Source organism: Peromyscus californicus, unplaced genomic scaffold, assembly GCF_007827085.1.
Source record: "Peromyscus californicus insignis strain IS unplaced genomic scaffold, ASM782708v3 Scaffold_20__1_contigs__length_68692818, whole genome shotgun sequence".
Classification (NCBI taxonomy): Eukaryota; Metazoa; Chordata; class Mammalia; order Rodentia; family Cricetidae; genus Peromyscus; species Peromyscus californicus.
The window spans coordinates 2,578,252-2,604,118 of record NW_026294503.1 but is presented as its reverse complement, the minus strand read 5'-3'; the positions used below and the strand labels follow the sequence as shown (position 1 = coordinate 2,604,118).

At 38.1% G+C, this 25,867-nt stretch overlaps 1 protein-coding gene across 3 annotated transcripts in view; it reads left to right on the top strand.

The window, feature by feature from the left end:
- Positions 1-25,867, top strand: part of Stk3 (serine/threonine kinase 3) — a 244,072-nt gene that overhangs the window by 31,345 nt on the left and 186,860 nt on the right. For 2 of the 3 annotated variants that reach the window (XR_008220441.1, XM_052747606.1), the window contains exons 3-4: positions 2,537-2,665; positions 6,189-6,303. Coding sequence is in view for 2 of the 3 variants with exons in the window: in XM_052747606.1 (XP_052603566.1) it covers positions 2,537-2,665; positions 6,189-6,303 (244 nt within the window). In the remaining variant the exon portion in view is untranslated. Of the gene's footprint in view, positions 1-2,238; positions 2,260-2,536; positions 2,666-6,188; positions 6,304-24,917; positions 24,967-25,867 lie in introns of all 3 variants that reach the window. The other variant, XM_052747607.1, reaches the window with a different exon arrangement.

Sequence of the window (25,867 nt, the reverse complement as noted above, 5' to 3'; positions counted from 1 at the left end):
GAGGTAATCTAAAGATTGAAGGAAATATTACAGATTATTTAGAGAGCAATGAAAAGAAATGAAGAATGTTCCGGAACCCGTGAAGTGAAAAATTTTAGTCTCAGATTTTTTCATTATTAATGAAGGTAAAAAAAATAGTACTTACTTAAACAACTTAATATATATATTTATAAATATATACACACACACAAAATATATATGTGTCTGTGTGTGTGTGTAACAGAGTTTCACTGTGTAGTCCTGGCTATCCTGGAATTCACGCTGTAGACCAGGCTGGTCTCGAAACTCACAGAGATCTGCCTGCCTCTGCATCCTGAGTGCACTACCACTGCCCATCCAAATTTTCATATTCTCAAAAGAACTAAAATAATAAAAATACAGTAAAAACAAGGAGGGAAAACTGACTAAAACTGAAATTAATGAAGTAAACAAAAATTTAGGAATAATAAATTCATATGAAAACTTTGGAATGTAATTATTTAAATAGCTTCTGTTATTGACTAATAAAAATCAAGATAGAGATATAGCATGGACAGGGCCCTGGGTTCAGTTCCCAGCACCCTCTGCTCTACCCACACACAGGAAGGGAGGGAATGAGAGAATGCAAGAACAGGAGAGTGAAAGTCTACAAGATTCAAACTAAGACAAGGGTGTAAGTCCTGGTCAGGAGGAAGTTTGAGAGTTGGGGTGCTGCTTTGTGACAGTTTGAAAATCCAGAAGCTAAGGATTTCTTAGCAGATACAAATTCTGTGAATTGATCTCACAAAGAAGTTAAAACTGAGATTAGTTACCACAGAGAAGACAAACAGATAATTTAATATTGATGAAGTAAAAGAGAAGGCTTTCTTAGTTGCTTTTCTAGTTGTTGATAAAAAATCTCTTACAAAAGCAACTTACGGAAAGAAAGGGTTACTTTGCCATCGTTGGAGGATACAGCCTGTGGCCCCACACTCTCTAGTCAGCTCCACGCCATGCATACATACATGCAGCTTTGCTTGGTAGATGTCCTGAGGTCTCTCCTGCAGGTTAGGCTTCACTTCATAGCTTCACACAGCGATCTTTCAGGGCCCCCGTGCATGGGTTCCTATACCCTGCCACATATTACCTAGCCTCAGCTGCCCTCTAAAAACCTAGAGTAAGTCTCCACGACCCCTCAATCTTGGATCTTCCTGCATTCAGATTTTGTGACTGTTTAGGCACAGTCTTAACTGGAAACTACTCAGGAGGGAGAGTCTGGGAAACAGAGCTCTCAATTTCTGTTATAGATCTGAGATCTCCTTGGAGAGGAGGGATGGTGTTGCTAATTCATCTTAATAATGTAGCATTGAATCCTACCCTAGCTTTTGAGGAGAGGAAAAGCAGCCTTTTCCCCAGTGACTGTCACCAAAGTGAATGAAGTCACTTCCGAGAGCCTGTGCTGCAGGACGTAGTGTCGATTTGTTTGGTTAAGTGTCTTCTTGACTGCTTGTGACACTGCCGCTTACTTTAAAAGTGTCAATTTGGGAGTGTAGTTTGTACATTATTGTGTAGTTTGTAATATTAGGAAACACCGGGAACACTGTATCTTGTTCTTTTCTGTGGAAACAGTGTAGTGAGAAGACCATGGTCTTTGGAGTCACTGAGTCTGTATCCTCATCTTTCAGTGATGAGAATTATATTTTTTCCTCATGATTGAGAGGAGAGTTTGATAATGCTTGTAAAACCTTGTCTAGTACCTGCTGCACTGGTTTTAAACCTTGATTGAAGTTCATATTAAATTACAGATGACTTCCTTCTTCATTGTGTCTGCTCTGTAAAGTACATGAATATTTACTTGACAGACTTTCAAGAGTTGGAGTAGACATTAAATCCTGTGTCTCCTTCTGTGTGAATACCTACAAGCATGTGGCCTTTCTCTTGAAGAGACAATACTGAAAGAAGCATTTTGAGGGGACTTTGACTGAGGATTCTCTGCTTTAGTGTTAAGAGGTTCACAGTAGCTGAGTGTTGTGGTGCACATCCGTAATCCCACTCTTGGGAATTTAAGATTATTCTTGGCTATATAGTATGCTTAAGGCCAACCTGGGTCACATGAGACCCTGTCTCAAAAGAGTCAAAAATGGAAAAAAAAAAAAAAAAAGATTCACAGTGAAAGCATCCTGGGACTTTTGCTTGATTCAGCTTTTTCTCTTAACCCGAGACTTGGACTGTTTTTAACTTAATTTTCGTGCTTGTAATTTCTGTTTCTGTCTCCTTAAGCTGCGTTTGAGTTGACAAACTGTAAGTTAGTCTACTTGCCTCCTTCCCTCTCCTCCACCTCTCGCTCCCTTCCTCCATAAGAAAACAGCAACTCATTCTGTTTTTACATGATAAATTTTAAGTTTGTAATTTGAGCAATAAAGCTGCTTCATTAACTTATTATTCCTTTATTTTTGTTATTGATCATTTACATGATGATTTAAGCTTGAAAATGCAATATGCAAAAATATGTGTAAAAGTCACAGTAGTCTTTAATACAATGATATGAAAAAAATAATGTCTTGGCTTTCTTTTCTAGGTCTTATGGAAGTGTTTTTAAAGCCATACATAAGGAATCTGGTCAAGTTGTTGCAATTAAGCAAGTACCTGTTGAGTCAGATCTTCAGGAAATAATTAAAGAAATTTCCATAATGCAGCAATGTGACAGGTATGAAAATATTTTATTTCCTTATGTTCATTATGATTACTTTCATTAGTTATATAATAAAATATATATATTTGTTGTTACCTATGTAAGTTGTTCATGACTTCACATTAGAAGCAAGATCAATACTAAATAACTCGAGGACGATGTTGTTGAATTGTCCTTTGTTTGGACTTACAACTCTTTGCTAATAAACAGAGATGATATAAAGGAATACAGGGAAGGAATAACCAGCCTTCCTTTCCCGTTTTTGATGTGAAGTGGCTCATTTTAATTCTGTATTACTTGTTCTGTTCTTGTTTTTCCACTCAGGGTTTCCTATATAGCCTCAGGCTGGCCTTGAACTCCCCTAGACTGGCCTCAAATTTGGGATCCTTCTGCTTCATCCTTCTGAGTTATGGAATGATAGACATGTTCTGCCATATCTGGCATATAATTGTTTTTGTAAATCTGACTCATTCAACAAGCGCTTGTGAATATTTTCCTATTGGACAAGTACTGTGTCAGGATCTAGGAATACTAAGGAAACTAAGATTTTGTTTTCCTTCCGGAGGGGCTAAGGTCTAGTTGGGAGGATAAAAACATGAACAAAGAGCTCCACCTGAGTACAGTTGGAGTGCTGACTGTGGGTCCTTGCAGTGGTAGTGAGAACAAGGAGGCAGGGTGCCTTACTCAGCCATGGTGATTGGAAGTCCAGAATGCTGAGGACGAGTTCATTTGGTGGAGAAATGGAGGGATAAAAGAGTTAAGTATTATATGGAGAGGTGAAAAATCAGTATCTGTATTTGATACAGAGCAATTCAGACTTTTTTTTTTACCTTTAGATAATGAAGAGCCATCAGAGTTTTGTTGGTTTTGTGTTTTGTTTTCTTTTCTCCTAAGTCAGCAGAACAGTGTGATGAACCTATTTTTATTTGTTTTAAAGGGAGGTAACTGTGTCAGCTGAGCAACTGTGTAGACCATTGATTATAGTGGGGGAGATGGGGAGGAACCCATAACCCGGCAAAGCAAGGCAGAGGAAGGGGAAGCAGTGGGCTAAGACGTTGCACTTCAGCCCAGTAGCCACCTGTTAAAACAGCCAGAATAGCTAAAGCTCAGCCAGCCCTTCAGCACCAGCCGTTCTGTGTTGTTTTTACTTGAAGACTTTGTACAGATCTAAGGCTCTACTGAAAAGTCTTCTCTGACAGTCTTAAGCCTCCTTAATGATGTCTTAAGAAAATGTCTTTGTGAATGAAAACATGACATAAAAGGAGGAGGACAGGACCATTCCTGAAGCATGGAGAAGGTTTTGATTGTAGATGTAAGGGAGAAAGCTGGCAGAGGGAAGAGTCCATGCTGAGCATGGCCGGCTGACTTAATCGGACCATGAGAGGAGGGGGAGGGAGAGCAAGAGAGGAGCCACCAAAAAGAGATGCACCCCTGGTCAAGAGGCCGAGAGCAGAGCAGCCCAAATGGCAGTTATATAGGGATCGGGCTGGGGGAAGGGAAGTGGAAGCCCCGCCCCCGGGAGGGCGGGGTTTAGGGTGGGGAGGTGGCCGAGAAGTGCTGGGAGGAGCCACAGGTACTGAGGGATGCTGGGAGAACTGGGAGGAGCCACGGGTACTGAGGGATGCTGGGAGAACTGGGAGGAGCCACGGGTACCGAGACTTGTCCTGGGTTTGAGGCCTAACAGTCTCGGCTCTGTGAATGTTAGTGCGGTACCTGCAGAGGCCGGAAAATGTTGTTCACAGGTTGCTTGCTGGGAACTAAACTCAGGTCCTCTGTAAGAGCAGTGCACGTTCCCATATGAGATCTTTCTTTTGTCCTTTTATAAAATTGATGTTTATTTGGTGTGTGTGTTATGATTGTGGGTGGGTTCTCCATGTGCACCTGTAAAGGTCAGAGGAGAACCTGCAAGAGTTGGGGGTTTAGTGCAGGCCATCGGTCTTGGAGGTAAAAAAGTCATCTCGTTGGCCCTGTAATACTTGTCTTGTCTTTTGTTTATCTGACACTGACAGCTAGTAAAGGAGCCACCCTTTACTAGATGCACTCTGTAATCTAACTGTCCTCCAAACAAACTGCATTTTTTCTAGGTGTTTTACCCATGCGTGTTTATTTTTAAAGCATCTTCTCTTTGCCACCCATGGGTTGGAATAATTAAAACTTTTTTTTTCTTTTTAGATTTATTTATTTTATTTTACGTGTATGGGTGTTTTTGCCGAATATCTCTTCACTATATTCGTGCTTGGTGCCTGTGGAGGCCAGAAGAAGGTGTCAGATCCCATAAAGCTGAAGTCACAGATGGTTGTAAAGCTACCATGTGGGTGTTGGGTATTAAACTTGGGTCCTCTGGAAGAGCAGCCAATTTTCTTAACCACTGAGCCATCGCTCCAGCCCCTGTAATAATTTTTAAAATAGTTTTGCTTAGATTAAATCCTTTCTACTACATTCTCTTGGATTATCCTCCTTGGAGCTTGGTTTACATAGAAGTGTGTGCAACACAGTCTCTGCTGTTTTGTAGTTTTAATCCTTCTGTGTTTTCTGTGATTTTGAAAACTCTCTTTTAGATAAGTGTAGGCAGAAGTTTCTGTCCTGGAAGCCGCTCTGAAGTAATCACACAAAGGCTTAATATTAATTATAAGTGCTCAGCCAATAGCTCAGGCTTGTTATTAGCTAATTCTTCCATTTATGTGGTTTGGTACCTTTTCTCAGTACAGCATGTCCATTTTGCTTCTCTGCACTGCTTGATACTCCTCTGACTCCACCCTTCTTCCCAGCATTCTGTTTGACTCTCCCCAACCTTACCCTGTTCAACTGTTGGCGAATCACCTTCCTTAATAAACCAATCATAGCAGCATATATTTACACAGTGTAAAGGAATATTCCACAGATAGCGTATTTTATATACCAGTGTATGTAGCATATCTTTAACAATCAATAATTGTAATAGAGTTCATTGTTTGCTTCTAAGTTTTTCTGTAAATGACTTGGGTGTAAACACAGCTTATTCATCTCTGTAAGATTTAAACTGTCAGTTCAGAAATACTCTGAATTGTTAATGATATTGATTGAATATATGCTGTTTGTGTAAGTAATTTTTTCTCAAGAATGGTACAAACAACAACATGAAAGAAAAAATATGCCATTTGACTTTGTTGAAATATACATAATTTTGAAGCTGAGCATTAATAGTGAGTGAAAAATCCTTTAGAACCATTATATTTAAAATGTTCTTGTTAAAGGAAACTTTCTCCATTTGTTTCTAATATTAAGTAGTAAATGCTTTGCCAAAATGAAGCATTATTTTTGTTGGGAATCACTCAAAACACTTGGGCCTCCTCTGGCTTGTAATCTTGTTAAATTTTCATCCATGAAGTAAAACCTAATTATACGCAGTTGCTGGGCTCTAGCTACAGACGATTCAATGTAAATAGAAGTTAACTCATTAAATTTTTTATTGAAACATGAAATGTTGAGAATACTTTATATTAGGATTAAGAAAAAAAAACTTTCTTTGCAAATGAACCATAACTGTCTTTCTCTTCAGTCCCTACGTGGTGAAGTATTATGGCAGTTACTTCAAGAACACAGACCTGTGGATTGTCATGGAGTACTGTGGGGCTGGCTCTGTCTCAGACATCATTAGGTTACGGAACAAGACAGTAAGTATTCAAAACTGTTTCCTTAATCTCATTTAAAGGTGCCCCTTTAGAATCTGACTAGTATTTCGTTACAAAGAAAACATTAGTGGAAAAAAAGGAGGTTGAGAATTGGCATGCATCTTTCTAAGGCAGATCGAATCACCTGGTGACCTCTCAGGTACTGGGGAACTGCCAGTCCTTTGACAGTCAGAATATGTGTAGCAATCTAAGTTCAGTAAATGATGCTGGAATTCTATTTAAACTTCATAACATTCATTACATTTCCTCATCTTAGTTTTTCTGTATTATCATTTTTAGCTGGTAAATAGATGAAGTTACATTTCTGAATTTTTGAAAATAATTGAAAATTTTTTGTTTTTCAAATGTCCAACAGGTGTATGGAAATGAAAGTGCTAGATTTCACACACACACACACACACACACACACACACACACACACACACGGAATGAAAGTGCTAGATTTCACACACACACACACACACACACACACACAAACACGCGCGCGCGCGCGTGTGTGCGCGCGCGCGCATGAAGTGAATTTACTGAAGTGTACTACTTAATAAAACCTAACATCTAAGGCTCAGTGATCTTTTAATGTGGGTGGCTAAGAAGAATTATCAATGAAATGATTTGTAATTCTGTAGACAGTACTTTAGTTTCTATATGAAGTTACTATATGCTGTCAAACATGTCTTGGTAAAATAAATTCAGAAAAAGTACATAACTACTTGAATCAATTTGTGGTTAACCAGAGTCATTTTAAAGTTCTGATTGGTGAAATACTGGGACGTTTATTCTAATTTTTTTCTGTGGAGAAAATAAATAGGATTTCTTTAAAAGGAAGTGAAACAGAAGTTTAAATAATCCTTGTTTTGACAGAGGATTAAATCATCTGTGACATTTTGATTAAGTATCTTAGAATTTCTATTGTTCTTAACTAGCATTTATGTAAATCATATGATTTTTGAGTGGCAGAATAATTGAAATAATTACATCCTAGTTAGAAGAGTGTTAGAAAGTCATTTCAGGGCTAATCTCACTCCATTTGATTTTTAAAATGATCAAATAAGAGATGGAGTAGAAGCATGTGAAATAGAAAAATTTAAACATCTATTTTCATGGGTTTAAAGTATTAATGTTGCTATTTTTGAGTACAGAGTAGGTAGTTGATTCAAGACGTTTCTTCCTTGTACCAATCATTACGAGCTGTGAAAGTACAGTTCTTATACATAGACATGGCTATGACCACAATCTTGAAGAATTAATTGGTTTCACCACTTAGCCTCTGAGGGGTTCTGCCCCTTCATGTCCTTTGTAAGGAGTCAATTCCCTGGCATGTTGGGATCCCTGCATTAGGAACAGCCCAGTCACTGTTTTCACAGAGTGGTTAACATCAGTTCATGAAAAAGACTGGAATGGTCCAGGAGATAGATGTGGGGGTTGTCTGTGCTTCTTGCCTCCTTTGGCAGTTTGTGTCAGCTTTCAAGAGCATTAGTAGACTTGCTGTCTGGTACAAGGCCATCCCCCCATTTATTATCTAAAAGGACTAACATTGTTTGGGGACTAGTAATAGAAGGATAGGTTTCATTTCTTTTTGGGGTTTTGGGAATTGAACCTAGGCCCCCATCAGATTCACTCTAGTAGTTGTTTTCATGGTCATAAAACAGTGCTTTTCATGGCCACTTTAGGATTTATGTACTCTGTTGTTTTTGTTATATGCTTTGTTGTTTAATTCTGTGTGCATATTATCTATCAATCATCTGTCTGTCTATCTATCTATCTATCTATCTATCTATCTATCTATCTATCTATCTATATCTGTCTATCCATCCACACATATATCTATCAGTACATAAACACTTGGCATTTTTATTTACATTGGCAATGCTTATAATTATCTATGAAGTTTTGCTTTAATTGCTTTTTATTTATCTCCACATTTCCCAGTTGCATGCAGAACATCAACTTTTTTTAAATGTGTAAGATGGTGATTAAAGTTTTTTGGGATGTATTTTACTGTTTTAAAAATATGAATAGCTTTTATTTTTTTCTATGGTACTGGTGATCGAATGCAAGAGACTCTTGCATGCTATATAAGTTCTCCACCACTGAGCTGCACCCAGAGCCCTCTCTTTGGTTTTATAAATCTTGGTTGACAGTTTCTTTAGTATTGGAAGATGCCATCTCATGACTGTCTAGCTCCTTTGTCTCTTCTAGTAATTTTGTGGTTGTTTCTTTTTCTGTTACTATTTTTAGGATTTAACCGTTGGATTTCAGAAGCTTTGCTTTGATGTACCTAGAATATGCTTTTAACATTTTTAAAGGTATTTGTGTCTTGTTTTGATGCGTCTCATATTTATAGTTTTTGGAATTCAGCCCTTGTTTTGATGTCCCTAGAATAGTGGAACCCCTCCTGTCTTTCTTCCCTGTCTCACCCTGTTGTGAGGGATTTGGGGATCATTTCTTTTTTTCTCGATTTTCATCATTTTGGTCTGTGTCTGATTATCTTTGAAATAGTGTCTCTTAATTCCAGCACTTGAGAGGGAGAAGCAGGCTGTGTGAATTCTTGAACTCCTTGAGTTCAAGGCTAGCATGGTCTACATACTTAATTCTAGGCCAGCCAGGGCTATGTCGTGAGATTCTGTCTTTAAAAAAAAAATGGAGCTGAGGGATATAGCTTGGTAGGGTGCTTGACCAGCATGCATGAAGCCATCGGATTAATCCTTGTAATAGCAACAGTAACAAAAATAAAAATAAAAATAGAGATGATTTGAATCTCTGAATATTGATGTCTTCTTCCACCAAAGGCTTTTTGCTTGATTCTGTCAGGTAGCAATTCTGGACCACATTAATCCAATCTGGATCAGAGATAATTTGAATCTGGCCTGCTTTTATAGGATGTAGAGCATAGTTGGTCTTTCTTGTCAGACTTTCTTTGGACCTCCAGCCCACAGATAATGCATGGAACCTTATTATTAATTGTGAAAGCTTGGCCTTTAGCTTAGGCTTGTTCCCAACTAGCTCTTATAACTTAAATGAACCTGTTTCTGTTACTCCCACATGGTTCTTTACCTTTCCTCCATTCTGTATATCTGACTTACTGGCATCTCCTGTGCATCTAGATTCATCTCCAGTTCTTCTCTCTCCCTGGAAGTCCCACCTATTCTCTTCTGTCTAGCTATTGGCCAGTCAGCTCTTTATTAAACCAATCAGAAGTTGCCTTTCACACAGTGTAATCAAATATCCTGCAATAGTAGGGCTAAGTGACTCCTTGGAAAGTCCTAATGTTGATCCTCCTCGTTCAGAATTTGCTCTTTGTTTTGGCCTCTTGGACTTTATTCCTTAATTTATAGGTATCTTTTGAGAAAAGCCAACTTTGTTCAGCTTATATCTCTAGTTTTCTTTCCTCACTTTTGGCTTAGAAAGAAGGTGGTGCTTCTGTGTCATAGAATATTATTTTAAGATGTGTTACATTTGTTTATGCTGTGGAACATTTGTTTAATGATGCAAAGATGTGCAGCATTCTTTTATGTTGCATTTGTTTAACTCTGTGAAGCAGTGTTACTTTGCCTGTCTAAAACACTTGATGGTCTAATAAAGAGCTGAACCGCCAATAACAAAGCAGGAGAAAGGATAGGGGGAGCTGGCAGGCAGAGAGGATAAAATAGGAGGAGAAAGCTAGGAAGAAAGGATCTAGGAGTAAGAGAAGGAGGAGGACTCCAGGGGCCAGCCGCCCAGCCACACAGCCAGCCACGGAGTAAGAAGGAAAGAAAGGTATACAGGATAAAGATAGAAGCCCAGGACTCCAGGGGCCAGCCGCCCAGCCACACAGCCAGCCACGGAGTAAGAGTAAAGAAAGGTATACAGGATAAAGATAGAAGCCCAGGACTCCAGGGGCCAGCCGCCCAGCCACACAGCCAGCCACGGAGTAAGAAGGAAAGAAAGGTATACAGGATAAAGATAGAAGCCCAGAGGCAAAAGGTAGACTGGATAATTTAAGAAAAGCTGACTAGAAATAAGCCAAGCTAAGGCTGGGCATTTATAAATAATAGTAAATCTCCATGTGCTCATTTGGGAGCTGGGTGGTGGGCCCCCAAAGAGCCAAAAGAGTAAAACAACAACAGCAACTTCAACACCTACACTTCTGTACCTGACTGGTCACACCCAGCCTTGTCCTGGTCACACCCAGCCTCCTTGTCCTGGTCACACCCAGCCTCCTTGTCCTGGTCACACACAGCCTCCTTGTCCTGGTCACACACAGCCTCCTTGTCCTGGTCACACACAGCCTCGTCCTGGTCACAATGAGAAGGCAGGACAGGAACTCTATATAAAGACTTTAACACAGGGGTAGCTCTGGTTCGGAGAGGTAGGACCACCGCAGGAGGAAGGGTAAGGTTTTAGCTCTTAGCTCTGACCTCTTGACTTTCTTCTTTGCATTGGTTCTGTGTTTCTTATTTAAAAAGATGGTTGGTTACATCTACACCTGTTGCTTGATTTTTACCAATTATTTGTTTCTTTACTTTCTACTGGATAGATACCCTTCTTGTAATTGAACTAATAAGGTCCTGTTTGATTCTTTGTATTGGTTCTTGTCCAAAGCACTAGTCCTTCCTTTTTTTATCTTTTCTTTTTTAAAAAATTTTATTATATATATTTTTGTTTTCATCATACATTTTATATACATATATACATATATGTATATAAAATGTATACACACATATGTTATGTGATCCCATGAGAGTCTGTTAAAGATGAACAAGAATTTATTAAGATATAAAATGGGGATAATACACTCATGGATACAGAACAAAGTAAACTGCTGTCATTGTCCTCTGTTCTGTCCAGGGGTAAAGGGAACCAACTGTCTGGTCTCCAACTGCCCAAGAGAGAGCAAGCGCACCCCCCCTCAGTTTTAACTAGTCACATACCCAGAAAGGGCCGTGCCCATCAGGCCAGATAACCAAAAGGTCATTGGTTGAACAGAATGGATTTCCACAACACTTCCCCTATTTTGTCTAAATAAATGTGTTCTAACACATAGCTATATACAATAAGAACAATTATCAAGTATAGTTCCGAATAAAGAAAGGACAATAATATAAACAGGAATGGAATTACAATCAACAGGAACAACATCAAGCAAGAAGCACATACTAAATGTCCAGGCCAAAGGTAATTAGCAAGTTACAGAAATTACTCCAATAGCTGTCCTATCCTGAAAAATCTAAATCTTGTACCTGATATGCTCTTAGCTAAAATATGAGAGAATTCTAACTGTAGCTATCTAGTCTTTAACCCCATCAAAGACCTGAGATGGAAAATAATATTACCTGAGTAAATAGGAAGTGCAAACAAGCAATTTCTGAAAAATACAAGAAATGACAGAAACAGTTGGCTGCCTCGACAGTCACCCAATGTTTCTCTGCAACGTTGGGGCATCCATATTGGCTACAGACCTAGAATATCTGACAGACCTTTTTCAGAAGCAGGAAAATTTGGAAAATTGTACTATCCTGTCTTGGCAAGGTTCAGCAGTTGCTTTTCCTTGTCCTGCTTGTCCGGATTGGACAACATGCTTACTGTCAGCAGTTGAGGCAAGGGCAGTTCTTTGCTCAACAGGCCATTTTTGCCAAGAAGAAGACAAACTCCATATGGAGTGTCTTCGATACCCATCATCTTCTCGGGAGTAGATCAGTGCTGCCAGAAGCAATCATGTCTCATGTCAACAGAATTCTAAGTTATTAAACATTTAAATGTCATATTCTCTGGATCTTTGAAGTGTTTGAAGATTACCTATCCATCTGAAATATATCTGTTTTTCTAGAAAACCTAACTAACATGGCTATAAGTTTGACAAGCATGGGTGACTATTAACTTGTAATTCTTAATATATGTAGCTTAAAGACTAAAGCTTCACATTATAAAAATAAACAGTCTTTAAACAGATGTACAGTATAAGGACAATGACCTCAAATTTGGTTATATACAAAAATATCTTAATCAGACATAGAAATGTATAGTGCAATATGAAAAAAAATCCTTAATTTGTATCAATATATAAAATATCCTAAACAGAAGTAGAACATACATACAGTATGACAAATAAAATTTTACATTTGTATCAATATGCAAAAATATTTTAAACAGAAGTAGGAACATATGTACAACATGACAAATATGGTTTTGAATTTGTATCAGTATACAAATAATTTTAAACAGAATTACAAAAATAATTTTATGTTTGTATTAATGTACAAGAATCCATACTAATACAAATTATGTAAAACTGATAGTTGTTAATTTAGTTTACAAGTGGATACAATAATCTACTTTATTTCCTATCCAACCTTTCCCCCTTTTTTCTATTCCAAATGAGATTCCTGATCTAACTTTATTGTTCTGCCCCCAACCCTATAACAGCTTATAACCAACTCCTAGCAGATGACGATTATGGATAACCCTGAGAAAACAAAAACCTGTTGGGAGAGGGGCGTGTCATTTTCTTAGAATTGTTTCCTGCTGTTGGGGGCCATGTGGGATCCTGTACGAAACTAGAGCCGGGCGGTGGTGGCGCACGCCTTTAATCCCAGCACTCGGGAGGCAGAGGCAGGCGGATCTCTGTGAGTTGGAGGCCAGCCTGGTCTACAGAGTGAGATTCAGGAAAGGCACAAAGCTACACAGAGAAACCCTGTCTCGAAAAACCAAAAAAAAAAACAAAAAAAAAACAAAACACCTAGAACAGTGGTTAAGTCCCCTGAGGACTAGCTGTAACATTTGTATCCAGTCTCAGAGCAGAGTAAAGCTTATTTGAAGTTCTGGATAGAGGAGTAAGATGGTGGACCATCCCAGCTAGCCACCTTGGAACCGTGCTGAGCAGTTTGCTGTCCAAAGCTGATCTTTAAGTGATGTTTAACGGCTCAGTGGCATCATTATGAACCAGGTAGAATTGTTGTTGTGGGGCCCCATCTTCCTTCTGGAGACTTCAGAGTGATATCTGTTAGGAAAAATTTATTGTTCCCTGTGGAAAACTTAAAAATTATTAATATCAAGACAGAAAGTGTAAATTTTAAGACAGTAATATATCTAAAGAAAGGTTCTAAAGAATCAAAAATAAGTATGAGGAGAAAGAGATTTGTAACAAAAATAGTCCCTAGATTTTGGTTTTCTTCTGTCCCACACCAGGTGGCTCTTCTGATATGAGACAGAAACTCTAAATTTGTCTTTTAACAATATGCTTGGATTTAGAAAAGGAGAAAGCCATGCTTCAACTCCAAAGCCAGCTGTAATTTTTAAGTAAGTTGGGACTATAACTTTTCTGAGAAGTAAAGAGATATTAATGTTTAGGTAGTGAGATTTTTACACTGTAGATAATATTGGTACCATTAGTCAGATTTTTCTTTGCTTGATAATTTTTTTTCTGAATAGCTTTTCCTTCTTCCTTAGGCATCTAAATGTCCAAGGTCTTTTGACTTTTTGAAAATGGGTATTTCTATTTTCCTGTAAAGACAAAAATAGAAATCTGCTCTGACCCTTATTTTATTTGGTGGGTTTTCCTTTTGACTTGTAGAATTGTCACATTGGTGGATGAGCTATCTCTTCTCCTTATTAAGAGGTCTCTCCTGTTCAAATAGAACCTATATTAATTTTGATGGTATCCATAGCTTTTCTTCTCCCATGGAAACAAAAGCGAAACCCCTTCTGCAATGTAGCACATATCTTGGTTTTTCACTCTGAGGTCAACACAACTTTGAAGTATACAGATTGATTTCACTCAGTAGTTTTTTTTTTTCTATTATCCAGTGTCTTTCTGCTGCTGTTGTTCCTTTTCTCATTAGGATTAAGAAAATTCAAGGTTAATAAGACATTATGCAATTTATCTCTAGGGGATCTTAGTTCTCCCTTTTAGTTTATTAAGCATTTTCTTTAAAGTGCAATTAGATCTTTCTACAACTGCTTGTCCTGTAGGATTGTGTGGTATGCCTGTAATATGCTTTATATTATAATATGCAAAAAACTGTTTCATTTTACTAGACATATATGCTGGAGCATTGTCACTCTTAATTTGTACAGGTATACCCATGATGGCCATGACTTCTAATAGGTGTGTAATTGCAGAATCAGCCTTTTCAGAACTCAAAGCAGGTGCCCATCGAAATCCTGAAAAATGTATCTATTGTATGGTATATTTTAATTTACCAAATTCTGCAAAATGAAACACATCCATTTGCCAAATTTCATTTCTTTGTATAGCTTTAGAGTTACTTCCTGCAGGTAATGGAGTTTGGTTATAGAAGGAACAAGTAGGACTTTTTTCACAGTTTTCTTGGTGTGTTGCCAAGTGATGGAAAAATCCTTTTTCACATTTTTGCTGTTGATGTAGTATTTTTTTTTTATGAAATTCTGAGGCCTCCAGCACATTTCTTATTAATAACTGATCAATTTCATCATTACCTTGTGCTAGAGGGCCTGGCAGACCCATCAGGAATCTAATGTGTAATATGTGTGTGTGTGTGTGTGTGTGTGTGTGTGTGTATATATATATATATATATATATATATATATATATATATGTATGAATGAGATGATTCCTATTTCTGTTTCCTGCAGTTGTATAAATAACAAAGTTAATTCTGTTTTATTAGGAATAAACTCAGTGGTTTCAATATGTAAAACAACTCTTTCAGCATATTGAGAATCAGTAACTGTATTGAGAGGTTCTGTAAAGTCCATTAGTACCATAAGAATGGCATACAATTCTGACTTTATACAGAATCATAAGGGCTTTGAACCACTTTACTTAATCTCCTGATTTTTGTCCTGCCTTTCCTGATTTATTTGCATCAGTATAGAATGTAGAGACTCCAGAGATTGGTGTTCTCCATACAATGTGAGGAAGTACCCAACAGGTTCTTTTTGTGAATTTAAGTCTCTTGCTTTTGGGATAACTGTTGTTAATCTCACCCCCAAAATTACTGCAGGCTCTTTGTCAATATTCATTTTCTGTCCATAAAGAGGAAATTTCCTCATTAGTTAAAAGTACTATGATTTCTGCTGGGTCTTTTCCTGTCAATTGATGAAATCTTAATTTTCCTTTGAAAATCAAATCAGAAATCTTTTCAACAATGTCTTTAATTTCTTACTCTGTTTATGTGATAGAAATATCCCTTCCAATATAGTATCTTCCCTCTACATTAAAAGCCCTGTAGGGGAATACATAGAGGGTAATGTGATCAGAATGTAGTTAAGATCTAGATCCGCACGATCCACATGTGCCTCCTGTAATATCTTTTCCATCTAAGCCAATTCTCTCTTAGCTTCAGCAGATAATTCTCTTGGACTATTTAAGTCCTTGTCACCATCCAAGGTTTTGAACGAATTACTCAATCAGTTTTTATCTCAGTAGTGGACTGTAAATTGAAAATGTCACCTAGCAATTTTTGAAAGTCATTAAGAGTCCGCAATCATTTCTCCTGATTTGTACATTTTGAGGTTGAATTTTTTGTAGACTTATTTTTTATTTATATCTTAAATAATTCATAGAATCTCCTCTTTGTATTTTTTCAGGAGCAATTTGTAATCCCCCTGAGGCAAAATTTTATTTCCTTGAACATTTTTTCTAAAGTATCTACCTGTGAATCAGCTAATAAAATATCCATTTATGGTAAATTATAGATTGTGGAAACTGTAAGCGAATTACTCTTTGCACAAAATATTGGCACATGGTGGGACTATTTAACATTCCCTGTGGGAGAACCTTCCATTGCTATCTCTCTCTTTTTTTTTTTTTTTTTTTTGGTTTTTTCGAGACAGGGTTTCCCTGTGTAGCTTTGCGCCTTTTCCTGGAACTCACTTGGTAGCCCAGGCTGGCCTTGAACTCACAGAGATCCGCCTGGCTCTGCCTCCTGAGTGCTGGGATTAAAGGCGTGCACCACTAACGCCCAGCCCATTGCTATCTCTTAAGTAGATACTGTGAAGGCAAATTTTTCTTTATCCTTTTCTTGTAAAGGTATAGTGAAGAAAAAAAAATCAATTTTCAGTTAATAACTCTAATAGGCTATTCTATAGATAACATAGAAGGCAAAGGTGTTCCAGAGTGTAGAGAGCCCATCAGCTGAATTACTTTATTTATGGCTCTCATATCTATCAGCATTCTTTGTTTTCCAGATTTCTTTTTAATAACAAATAGAGGAGAATTCCAAGGGCTGGTAGATTCTTCAATATATCAAGCATTTAGTTGCTCCTGAACCAGCTGTTCTAAGGCCTGCAGTTCCTCTGAGGTCATAGGCCACTGCCTAACCCAGACAGGTTTGTCATTTAACCATTTTAAAGGTGAGGCTGTTGATACCTTGGAGAGATCAGCAGTTGTTGTGCCCTGTTTTTGTACAAACTGAATGTTCAGTGACTACTTATAATATTCTTCCCAGAAACATGATTTGGTTTATGATCCGCTTCTGAGATTGGAGGAATATTAATCTGAGTATTCCACTGCTGTCACAGATCACGACCCCATAGATTCACTGCTCTATTAGCCACATATGGCCTCAACTTTCCTCTCTGCCTTTCTAGCCCTATGCATTGAAGCCATCTCATACTTTGTTTTACCTGAGATAGGGTTCCAGTCCTCAAGAACTGAGCATCTACCTCCTGGAGAGGCCAATTTGGATGCCATGATTCTGGTGTAATTATAGTCACATCCACTCCTATGTTCAGCAAGCCCTCAATTGTAATGTTACCAGCAAGCCCTCAATTGTAATGTTACTTATTTGTACCCTTAGCTTTGGTCTGATTATTTATAGAAGTTGCCAAAGTATTCATTTTATGGATCCCCCTGGAATTTTTGATTCATCTCCCAAAGCTATTCTATCATCCAGAGCAGTATGGTTTTTACAATAGGCACTGGATTCTCTAATTGTTTTGGGGAGGAGCTTCCTCCACAGTGACTGGGAATGACTGGACCACATTCGACTTGGGGACCTGTGAGAGGCTCCCCCAAGGATGATAAAAGATTATCTTGTTTGTTGTTGACCAGCATTCATTGATTCAGTGTTGACCTTTGCCTCATCTGCATAATCCAGGTTGGGGCCTTCTGTTTTGAGCATTCCTAGAAACATTGTTTCTAGGAATGCCTTGTACACAATTCTCTTTAAATGGCCTTGTTTACCACAATTAAAACATTTGACACTTGGATGTCTCTTCAGGTCTTTGGAAATCACCTCTCCTATCCAAGCCTCATCACTATAATTATGGGACTCAATATTGACAGTATTTTGGATTCATTCTTCTATGGTGTCGATCTGACCTTTAAAGGTGGAATTATCTTTTTGCATTCTAAATTAGCATTTTCAAAAGCCAAAGATTCAACTAGTACTCATCTAACTTCTTGATCTGATATTATGTTATTTACAGCTTTAGTCAGTCTTTGGAAAACGTCAGTAAAGAGTTCTTTTGAGCCTTGTATGACTTTAGTAAATGGCTCAGTTCTTTTTCTTGATTCTTAAATCTGATCCCAAGCATTTAAGGCTGCCATACAACATAGGGACAAGGTGTACTGATGTAAATAATAGGCCAAAGGTAGCCTATTATTTACATCAGCCTAATGGCCCTCTCCAAGAATTTGATTTTGGGAAATCTCAAAACCTCTAATCTTACTTTGTTGTTCAAGGGCCTTAGCTTCTTCTTCTTTCAACCAGCTTTTCCATTGTACCTGAGGACCGTATTCTAATACTGCTGAGACTATTGGAGTGATTCTATTCCTAGAGAACCACATATTAAGCATCTGCCTCATATATGCTGAATGCATACCATAGGAAACTCTTGCTTCCTAATATCTTTTAAATCTCTCATATGTGTAGGTTTCCATTTGCAGTCTGCATATCCTTCAGGATAATTGTTATTTGATGGCCTTTCACAAACAGTAACAGAATAAATCATAGCAGGTATGCGCCCTAGCAGCTCACCTCTAACTCTGTAAGGTACTGGTTGGTTAATTCCCCTCTAACTTATTTCTTCTGTCCCTTAATGCTCTTTTTATCAGTTTTAACAAGTTCTTCTAAGGCTTAAAATCTATTTGTAACTGCCTTCTGTAGGTCTGAACCTCCTGAACAGTGAAAGCTTCCAAAGCCTTCATTAAATTGGTCAGTTTCTTGTTCTCATGATTCATATATAATTCCAAAGATTTTATCTTATTCATCAAGGCTACTTTGTCATCCTTAGAGATTATCTGTATGGCATGCTTATTACCTTCCAGAACCAATGTTCTGTCTGCCGATTCATCATAACCATTCTCCACAGAATGTGTTTTGTCTGCTAGTTTCTCATTACCACTTTTCAGAGTCCTCTTCATTTCAGTCAGTTTCTCATCTTCAGCACTGTTATTAAACCATTTTTAAAGGATATGATATGAATTGTCAGACTAGTAGCAATTATAGCTAAAAATGTGTATATCCCAACTAGGTTTTTTATCTCTTCTAGCATGCCATCCATAACAGAAATAAGCAGGTGTCTAATTTCCTGCATTGTAGTGTTACCTGCCATTGACTTGGAAGAAGTTTACAAATTTGTAAAAAAACTATTTATTTATTTGTTTGCTTATTTATTTATTTATTTATTTATTTATTTATTTATTTATTTATCTACCTATTTATTTATTTATTTATTTATTTATTTATTTATTTATTTATTTATTTATTTATTTATTTATTTATTATCAGTTTAAAGTTTAAAGTTATCAAGTAATTTACCTCAGCTAAAATCCTTAGAAGATTGTCCTAGGTGTAAAGCTCTTAATTAACCAGGCAGATTTGGATGGCTGGTTTGTGCAAGGGTTTTAGGTTGTAATAACGCTGTTTGGCCAGCAGGTGTCCCAGGTGTGGCACCGGAGCAGGTTCTGGGACTCTGTAGCTTGGCTCTGGCTTGGTGCTCCCAAAGTCGACTGACTTGTGAGTTCCAAGCAAAACTTACAGGAACTACGCTGGACGGATTTGGTTAGAGAAAGCAGCTGAGAATTCTTAGGCTCTGACCCCGTGCTGAAGCGAGGCAGAATCTATTTGAGGGAGGGGGGGGCATGCGAAAATGGAAGGTTCAAGCAGACCGCTGGACTTCATGGGCCGGCTCTGGAGCACATACATGGATGCACCTGGTCCAAGGGCTTGGGGGTGACATGAATGCCGTAAGTCAGCCTGCTATAGGTGCTGCTCCAAATTAGGAGCAGGGATGTAAAAAATCCATGCAGGCTTAGCCGAGCTGGGAGCACAGACCAACTGCAGGGCGGGGTAGGCAGCTTTTCCACAGCCGTGTGCCACCAGCTGCTGGCCTCCGTGGGCAGGGCACGGTGCTGCCACAAGTGGGCTATTCTGCCTTGGAAGGTGGGCGCTCCGAGGCCGTGGGGTGGATTGGGCTGGACACCTGCTTCAGCACCTGTGCTCGCTAGCAGAGCCAATCGGGGCTGCTTGCCTGGCATACGGGCTCTCAGGGGCTCGGGGCAGACAGGCGCTCTTAGGGATCCCAGTTGGGAATGCTCAGGGCTCAGTGGGGTGTGGGAAGCCCACCATCAGCCATGAAGGCGGGGGTGGGGGGTGGGGGGATATCAAGAATTTATTAAGTTATTAAATGGGGATAATACACTCCCAGATACAGAACAAAGTAAACCGCTGTCGTTGTCCTCTGTTGTGCCCAGGGATGAAGGGAACCAACTGTCCGGTCTCCGATTACCCTAGAGAGAGCCAGCGTGCCCCTTCCTCAGTTTTAACTGGTCACCTACCCAGAAAGGGCCACGCCCATCGGACCAGATAGCCCAAAGGTCATTGGGGGAACAAAATGAATTCTCACAACATGTATATGAGTATCTACCTGCGTGTATGTATGTATACTATGTGTGTGCCTGGTGTGTGAAGAGGTCAGAAGGTGATGTCAGATCCCTTGAGACTATAGTTACAGAAGGTTGTGGACAGCAGGATGGTTGCTGAGAACTGGATCTATGTCCTCTGCAAGAGCAGCCAGTGCTCTTAACTGTTGAGCTATCCCTCTGGCCTTTTTCTCTTAATCTTTTAAATAATTTTAAAAGTTTTAATCTTGACCCAAGAAGGCCTTTCCTTGTATTTTGGGTTTGTTATGAGTGTAGATTTCATAGATACTGGTTTATTCAATTGGCCCTGTCATGCATGTTTGTCTGTTATGCCTTTGAAATGGCTTTTCCTATGTTTATATTCACAAAAATGAATTCATATATAACATGTGGATATAAAACTTCATTACAGTTTAAACTTTATAAATTTGAAAACTAAAATTCAATGCATGATCATTGAATTTCCTATTTCTGTGATTATCTTAGAAGTGTGAATAAAAACAGTCAAGTATGTATTGAGAAGCAGGTCACATTGGTGCTCATGTGACTCACAGATTAGTCCTCTTACACAGCTTTGGTGTATTCTGATTTAAACGATGTTCACTTGATTGTTATGTACTAAAGATCACAGCCATTTTAGTAGTAATCTTACTCAGGGGACTATGGAGGTAAGTACCTCTATTGGAAGTTTCTTCACCTTGACTGAATTCACAGATAGCACGTCTAGTATAAAGAAGAAACATATAAATGTGTAACAGTAAAAATTAATAGAAGAAGAGGTCATGAATTTGAGAATTTGAGAGCGAGTGGGGGAGGGACACAGGAGGAGTTGGAGAGGGGTGGGTGGAAATGATATAAATACATATTCATGGGTGAGCTTCTCAACACAATACTTTTTTCTTTAAAAAAGAGATTAGAACTAAGCGATTGCTTAGCAAGTTGACAGTAGAGCCTGTGGTCTTTGTTGTTGCTTGTTTGTCCAGCAGTGACTTGGAAGGTTCTAATGTGTTTCCTGGCATTGTGCTTATTTTTGGAATTGAAGTTATTGATTTAAAAATTTGATCAAGTATTTCTTTGAAAATCTGAAAATAAAAGCACAAGTAAAAGCAAACCTAACTTAAGTTACATGCCTTCTAAGAAACATTTAAGTTTGTGATTATCTGGCCTGTGGAATAAGCACTGTTTATATCTTGCCTCCCTCCTGTTTTACAACCTGCCACTGTTCAGTCGTACGCTATGGAATACTGCCCTGTAAATAAGGGCAGGTTGGTAGGGCAGAGAATGAACTCATCTTCAGCCATTTGGTATCTTCTGTTACCTTGTCTTCTCAGTTTCCTGGCTTGGTGAATTTGCATACTTTTCATCCATAAATTCCTAGCTTAAAACTCTCTCTCTCTTTTCTTATTCTTATAGTTCTACCATGTGCAGGAAGCTGAGGCAGGAGAATTCTGAGCTGCATAGCAGGACTGTCAACAGCCAATCAACCAAACAGCAACAAAACATGATATCTTACTTGAAAATGACCTTTATTCTTAAGCAGTTTGTATCTGCATAGCAATCCATTGATTAATTGGATTAAATCTTCTAGAGCAGTGGTTCTCAACCTTCCTACTGCCCTGACCCTTCAGCTACACCTGGTGTGGTGCTGACCCCAACCATAAAATTATTTTCGTTGCTACTTCATAACTGTTATTTTGCTACTTACTGTTATGAATTGTAATGTAAATACCCGATATGCAGGATATCTGATACGTGACCCCCAAAGGGGTTGCACCCCACAGGTTGAGAGCTGCTGTGTCAGCATAGTTCTTGAAGGAGAGCAGTGGATGACAGCTATTGCAGCCTGCCTGTCATGTGCCTGTTCTGACTAGTAGGCAAGCTGAGTGTGTCTAACTTCCTCTCTTTGTGTCATCCTTTGCCTTTGTTCTTCTTGGCCATTTTGATCAGTTTGCATGACATGTTTGACAGTTTGCTTGAAATACCTTTTTAAAAAGTTAGGAGTTATCTGATTGTGAGCATAGATATTAACAAGAATCTGCAAAACTTGACTTGCACTTTTTCTTTGGGAAACATACAAGAAAAGATCAAAGTATAGGGTGAAGCTTGGTGTTAATTAGGTGTCTCCCTGTGATTATAACTGGGGGTGAGTTGTAAGGTGGGAATTATCAGTTTAGTGTTGATCTTGACAAAAGGCAGGCCAGAGTCACCAGATGGCAGTGAGTGTGCCTGGAAGTTAATGGTAGTGTGTAGCTGAAGTATTCCTGTGTCCTGGCCTGCCAGCAGTTGGGACAAATCTCTCCCATTCGTGTCCCCCAAGTAAACACACTTATATTACTTATAAACTGTATGGCCGTGGCAGGCTTCTTACTATCTGTTCTTATATCTTAAATTAACCCATTTCAATTAATCTATAAGTTGCCACATGGCTTGTGGCTTACCGGTATCTTACATCATGCTTTTCTCCTCATGGTGGCTGGCAGCGTCTCTGTGCCTCAGCCTTCCACCTCCCAGAATTCTCCTCTCTCCTTGTCCTGCCTACACTATCCTTCCTGCCTGGCTACTGGCTAATCAGCATTTTATTTATCAATCATAGCAACATATGTTCACAGCATACAGGACATCCCACAGCAGTTGTGACAACCAGAACTCAGGTTAGAGTGACACTCCTGTGTTCTAGTGGGTGACACTTTTTGCCTGATTCTGTGGTATTACTGAAGTCACTGGTCAGTGTTATTTGAATCCTTTAATTTGTAATTATTGAGGGTGGAGTTTGTACATATGACTTAAATTCCAGAATTTTGAGATTGGCTTCGTAAACACATCACAGAATTTTGATATCACACTTACTTAGTAATGGATTTTTTTTTTTAAATTTTGCTCAGTATTTTCATACTGTCTTTTAGGTTTGGTGACTCTTCTCTTTAGTTAGCCCAGCTATTTTGTCATATACTTGGAAATCACATTTATTTAGTCTCTTTTCATGTTTGGGAGAAGAGTAGTTATGGATGCCTTCCCCAGGAATTTTAATATATTCTTCTAGGAAATATTTGAAGTCCCTAGAAGAGATACTCACATCCAGCAAGTCTTTAATAAATGTTTATTGAATTGACAAGATCAATTGACTGTTCCTCCTGTGAATATAAAATAACTACCCATCTATTTGATGTTATAAGGATAGGTTGTAATTTGCATGGATATTACATTTTGGTATTATAATGGAAATTATTAAATATGACTATATGTCAAAGAAAGTCCAATGTGAAAAATGTGTCATGCTATTAACTTTGGTATATGTGAAACACCAGGGTGTGTTGTATTGGTTCTCTGACTGTTGTGGAAGTTATGTAGTATTTTTGGGTTTAACTCTTTGCTAAAAAATTTGTTAAAAAATGTCTACCTTGAAAGCTTTAATCTAGACCTCCTTTGCCTCACAAACAAGAGCTGTGTTCTTTTGTTCTAAGGGCAACTTAATGTAAGCATTATTATTATTATTAATTTTTCATTTAAAAAGTAATTTAACATATTTATGCAATTAATATTAGAAAGTTCCTTTTGAAGGAATTTAAAAATAACTAGTTATATTAAGTGCCATTTAGCATCTCTAAACATTTATACATCTTAAACATTATATATTGCTGTGAAATTGAAGCTTTTTAAAGATGAGTTACAGTTTGGATTAGAGGTTTTCAAGATGATCCATATGTGATTATGAAGCTGTGCATTGACATGTGGAAGAAAGTCTGTATCTTAGAGGTTTATTCTGTGCTTGGAAACATTCTAAGAAGTTTCCCATGGTTATTCTCTCAGCTTTAAGTTCATTTTTGTTTTGGCTACTTATTTTCATTCAAATATATATTTTATATATATTGATTGGAGACCATCAACATGATGAATTTAAGTTTTAATTTTTCTATGAACTAGACTGATGACCTGGGAAGATAACTGACTGGAAAGGAATTCAGCTTCCTCATCTGTTAAGTTATTAATAATGTTTTATGGTACTTTGCAAGTCTGTCAATTGAATGGAATGCTTTGAACACATTTATTGGTAGAGGCTAGTACACCTCACTGGAGGTGTAAATGATACTAATAAATGTTTTTATATTTTTTACATCTTAGATGGTAATGTAAAATGATAAGAGCAGTTCTGTAAAGAATTAAGTGTTCTTCAAAAGCAGAAAGGGAGAAGTGTTTAGCCTGATATAGTTCAGAGAAAAATAGTTGCTTAGCAGATTTTCAAGAGAATAAATCATTGAATCCATTCCACAGGGCACACTTTGTGGCTTATTTTGGTCGTTTTATCTCTAGCTTCTGAACAGTGCTTAGCAAGTAGGATGCTCAGTAAATACTTAAAGAATTGGAGATGTAAAGAATGAATGGATCAGATGAGGGGGGTAGAAAGTAGCTTAGGAAAGGAAATAAGGGTATTAAAATTCTGTTTCTGTCTCTAAAGGCCAGTGTAACCCCTAGCTCACCCAAGGAGAATGGTCTCAGCATCTGGTTTAGATGGATTTTCCTTTCTTAATCAGTTCCTTGGGATCATTGCCATATACTTGATGGTCTCTGTTACTTTTACATTTGTTTTTGTTGGAGATTTTCCTGCTTGTTTTCCCATGGTGACCAAAGCCGTGCGTGCCATCTTTGTGGTTTTCTCAAGTTTTCCGTTTGCTCCTCACTGTGTCTGTTTCTCGAAATGTGTGGGTACTTTCTTGAGGAGTCTTTCTTGGAGCTTCTTGACTTCCTGTTCTGATGTAGACTCGTTGCCTTTTAGGTCTGCGGTACAGCTGCAACCTTGGGCTTTCCTCCCACTGGATTCCTGGGTCAGTGCCACCATTTTCTTACATATTTCCTGTTTTCCCCTTGCTTTTTATTCTAACTAAACTGTCTTCTTTATGCAATAAGAAGTTCATTATTTGAGTTCTTGCATATCTGAAACTATCTTTAATTTGGTTGGTAGTTAGCCTATGCAAATTTTAAATAAAAGATATTTTTCTCTTCAAATTGTGAGACTTCATTCCATTTTCTTCTAGAATCTGGTATTGCTAATGTGATGTGGTGTCTGTCAGTGTCTTACTTATTTGTGAGTCTCACTGCCCCTGGAAGTTTGGGGCTTTTGTTTCTTTTTCCTTATGTTTCTGATATTTCACACGAACAAAGTATATGATAAGAGTATAAGACTGGGCTTAATTTAAATCCTTTTTAGTAGTTATGCTCAGGGTACAGTAAATTCTTTCAGCATGAACACTGTGTTTCTTCACCTTTGGAAAAAGTTTCTTTGATAATTTTTCCTGTGTTCTTCATTCAATGATAATTTGTGTTTAATCCAATTGATACATGTATGAAGTTGATCTGTATCTCCATATCTATCTATATACACATATATGCACACACCAAGAAGATACTGTCTCTTTTTATCACTCGCCTTTGTTAGAAGGAAGTGAGAGTGGTGGTTTATTGTACTTTATTTTCTGACTCTATCAGCTGACTGTGTACTCAGCAGTTAGAGTGTAGTTTGCAAGAATTTATTTTTATTATTCCATTCCCATAGCATAGTGATGCTAATGCATGCATGCAAATGCTTTTTATGTTGTTGCGAGAATCATTTTCTTTTTTGAAGTAATTTTTTGTTTTCTGAATCATCCTCCCTTCATCCATCCCTCTGTCCTCCTCTTCATCCCCCTCCCTTCCTCTCACCTTCCTTCTCTTCCCCTCCATTGCCCT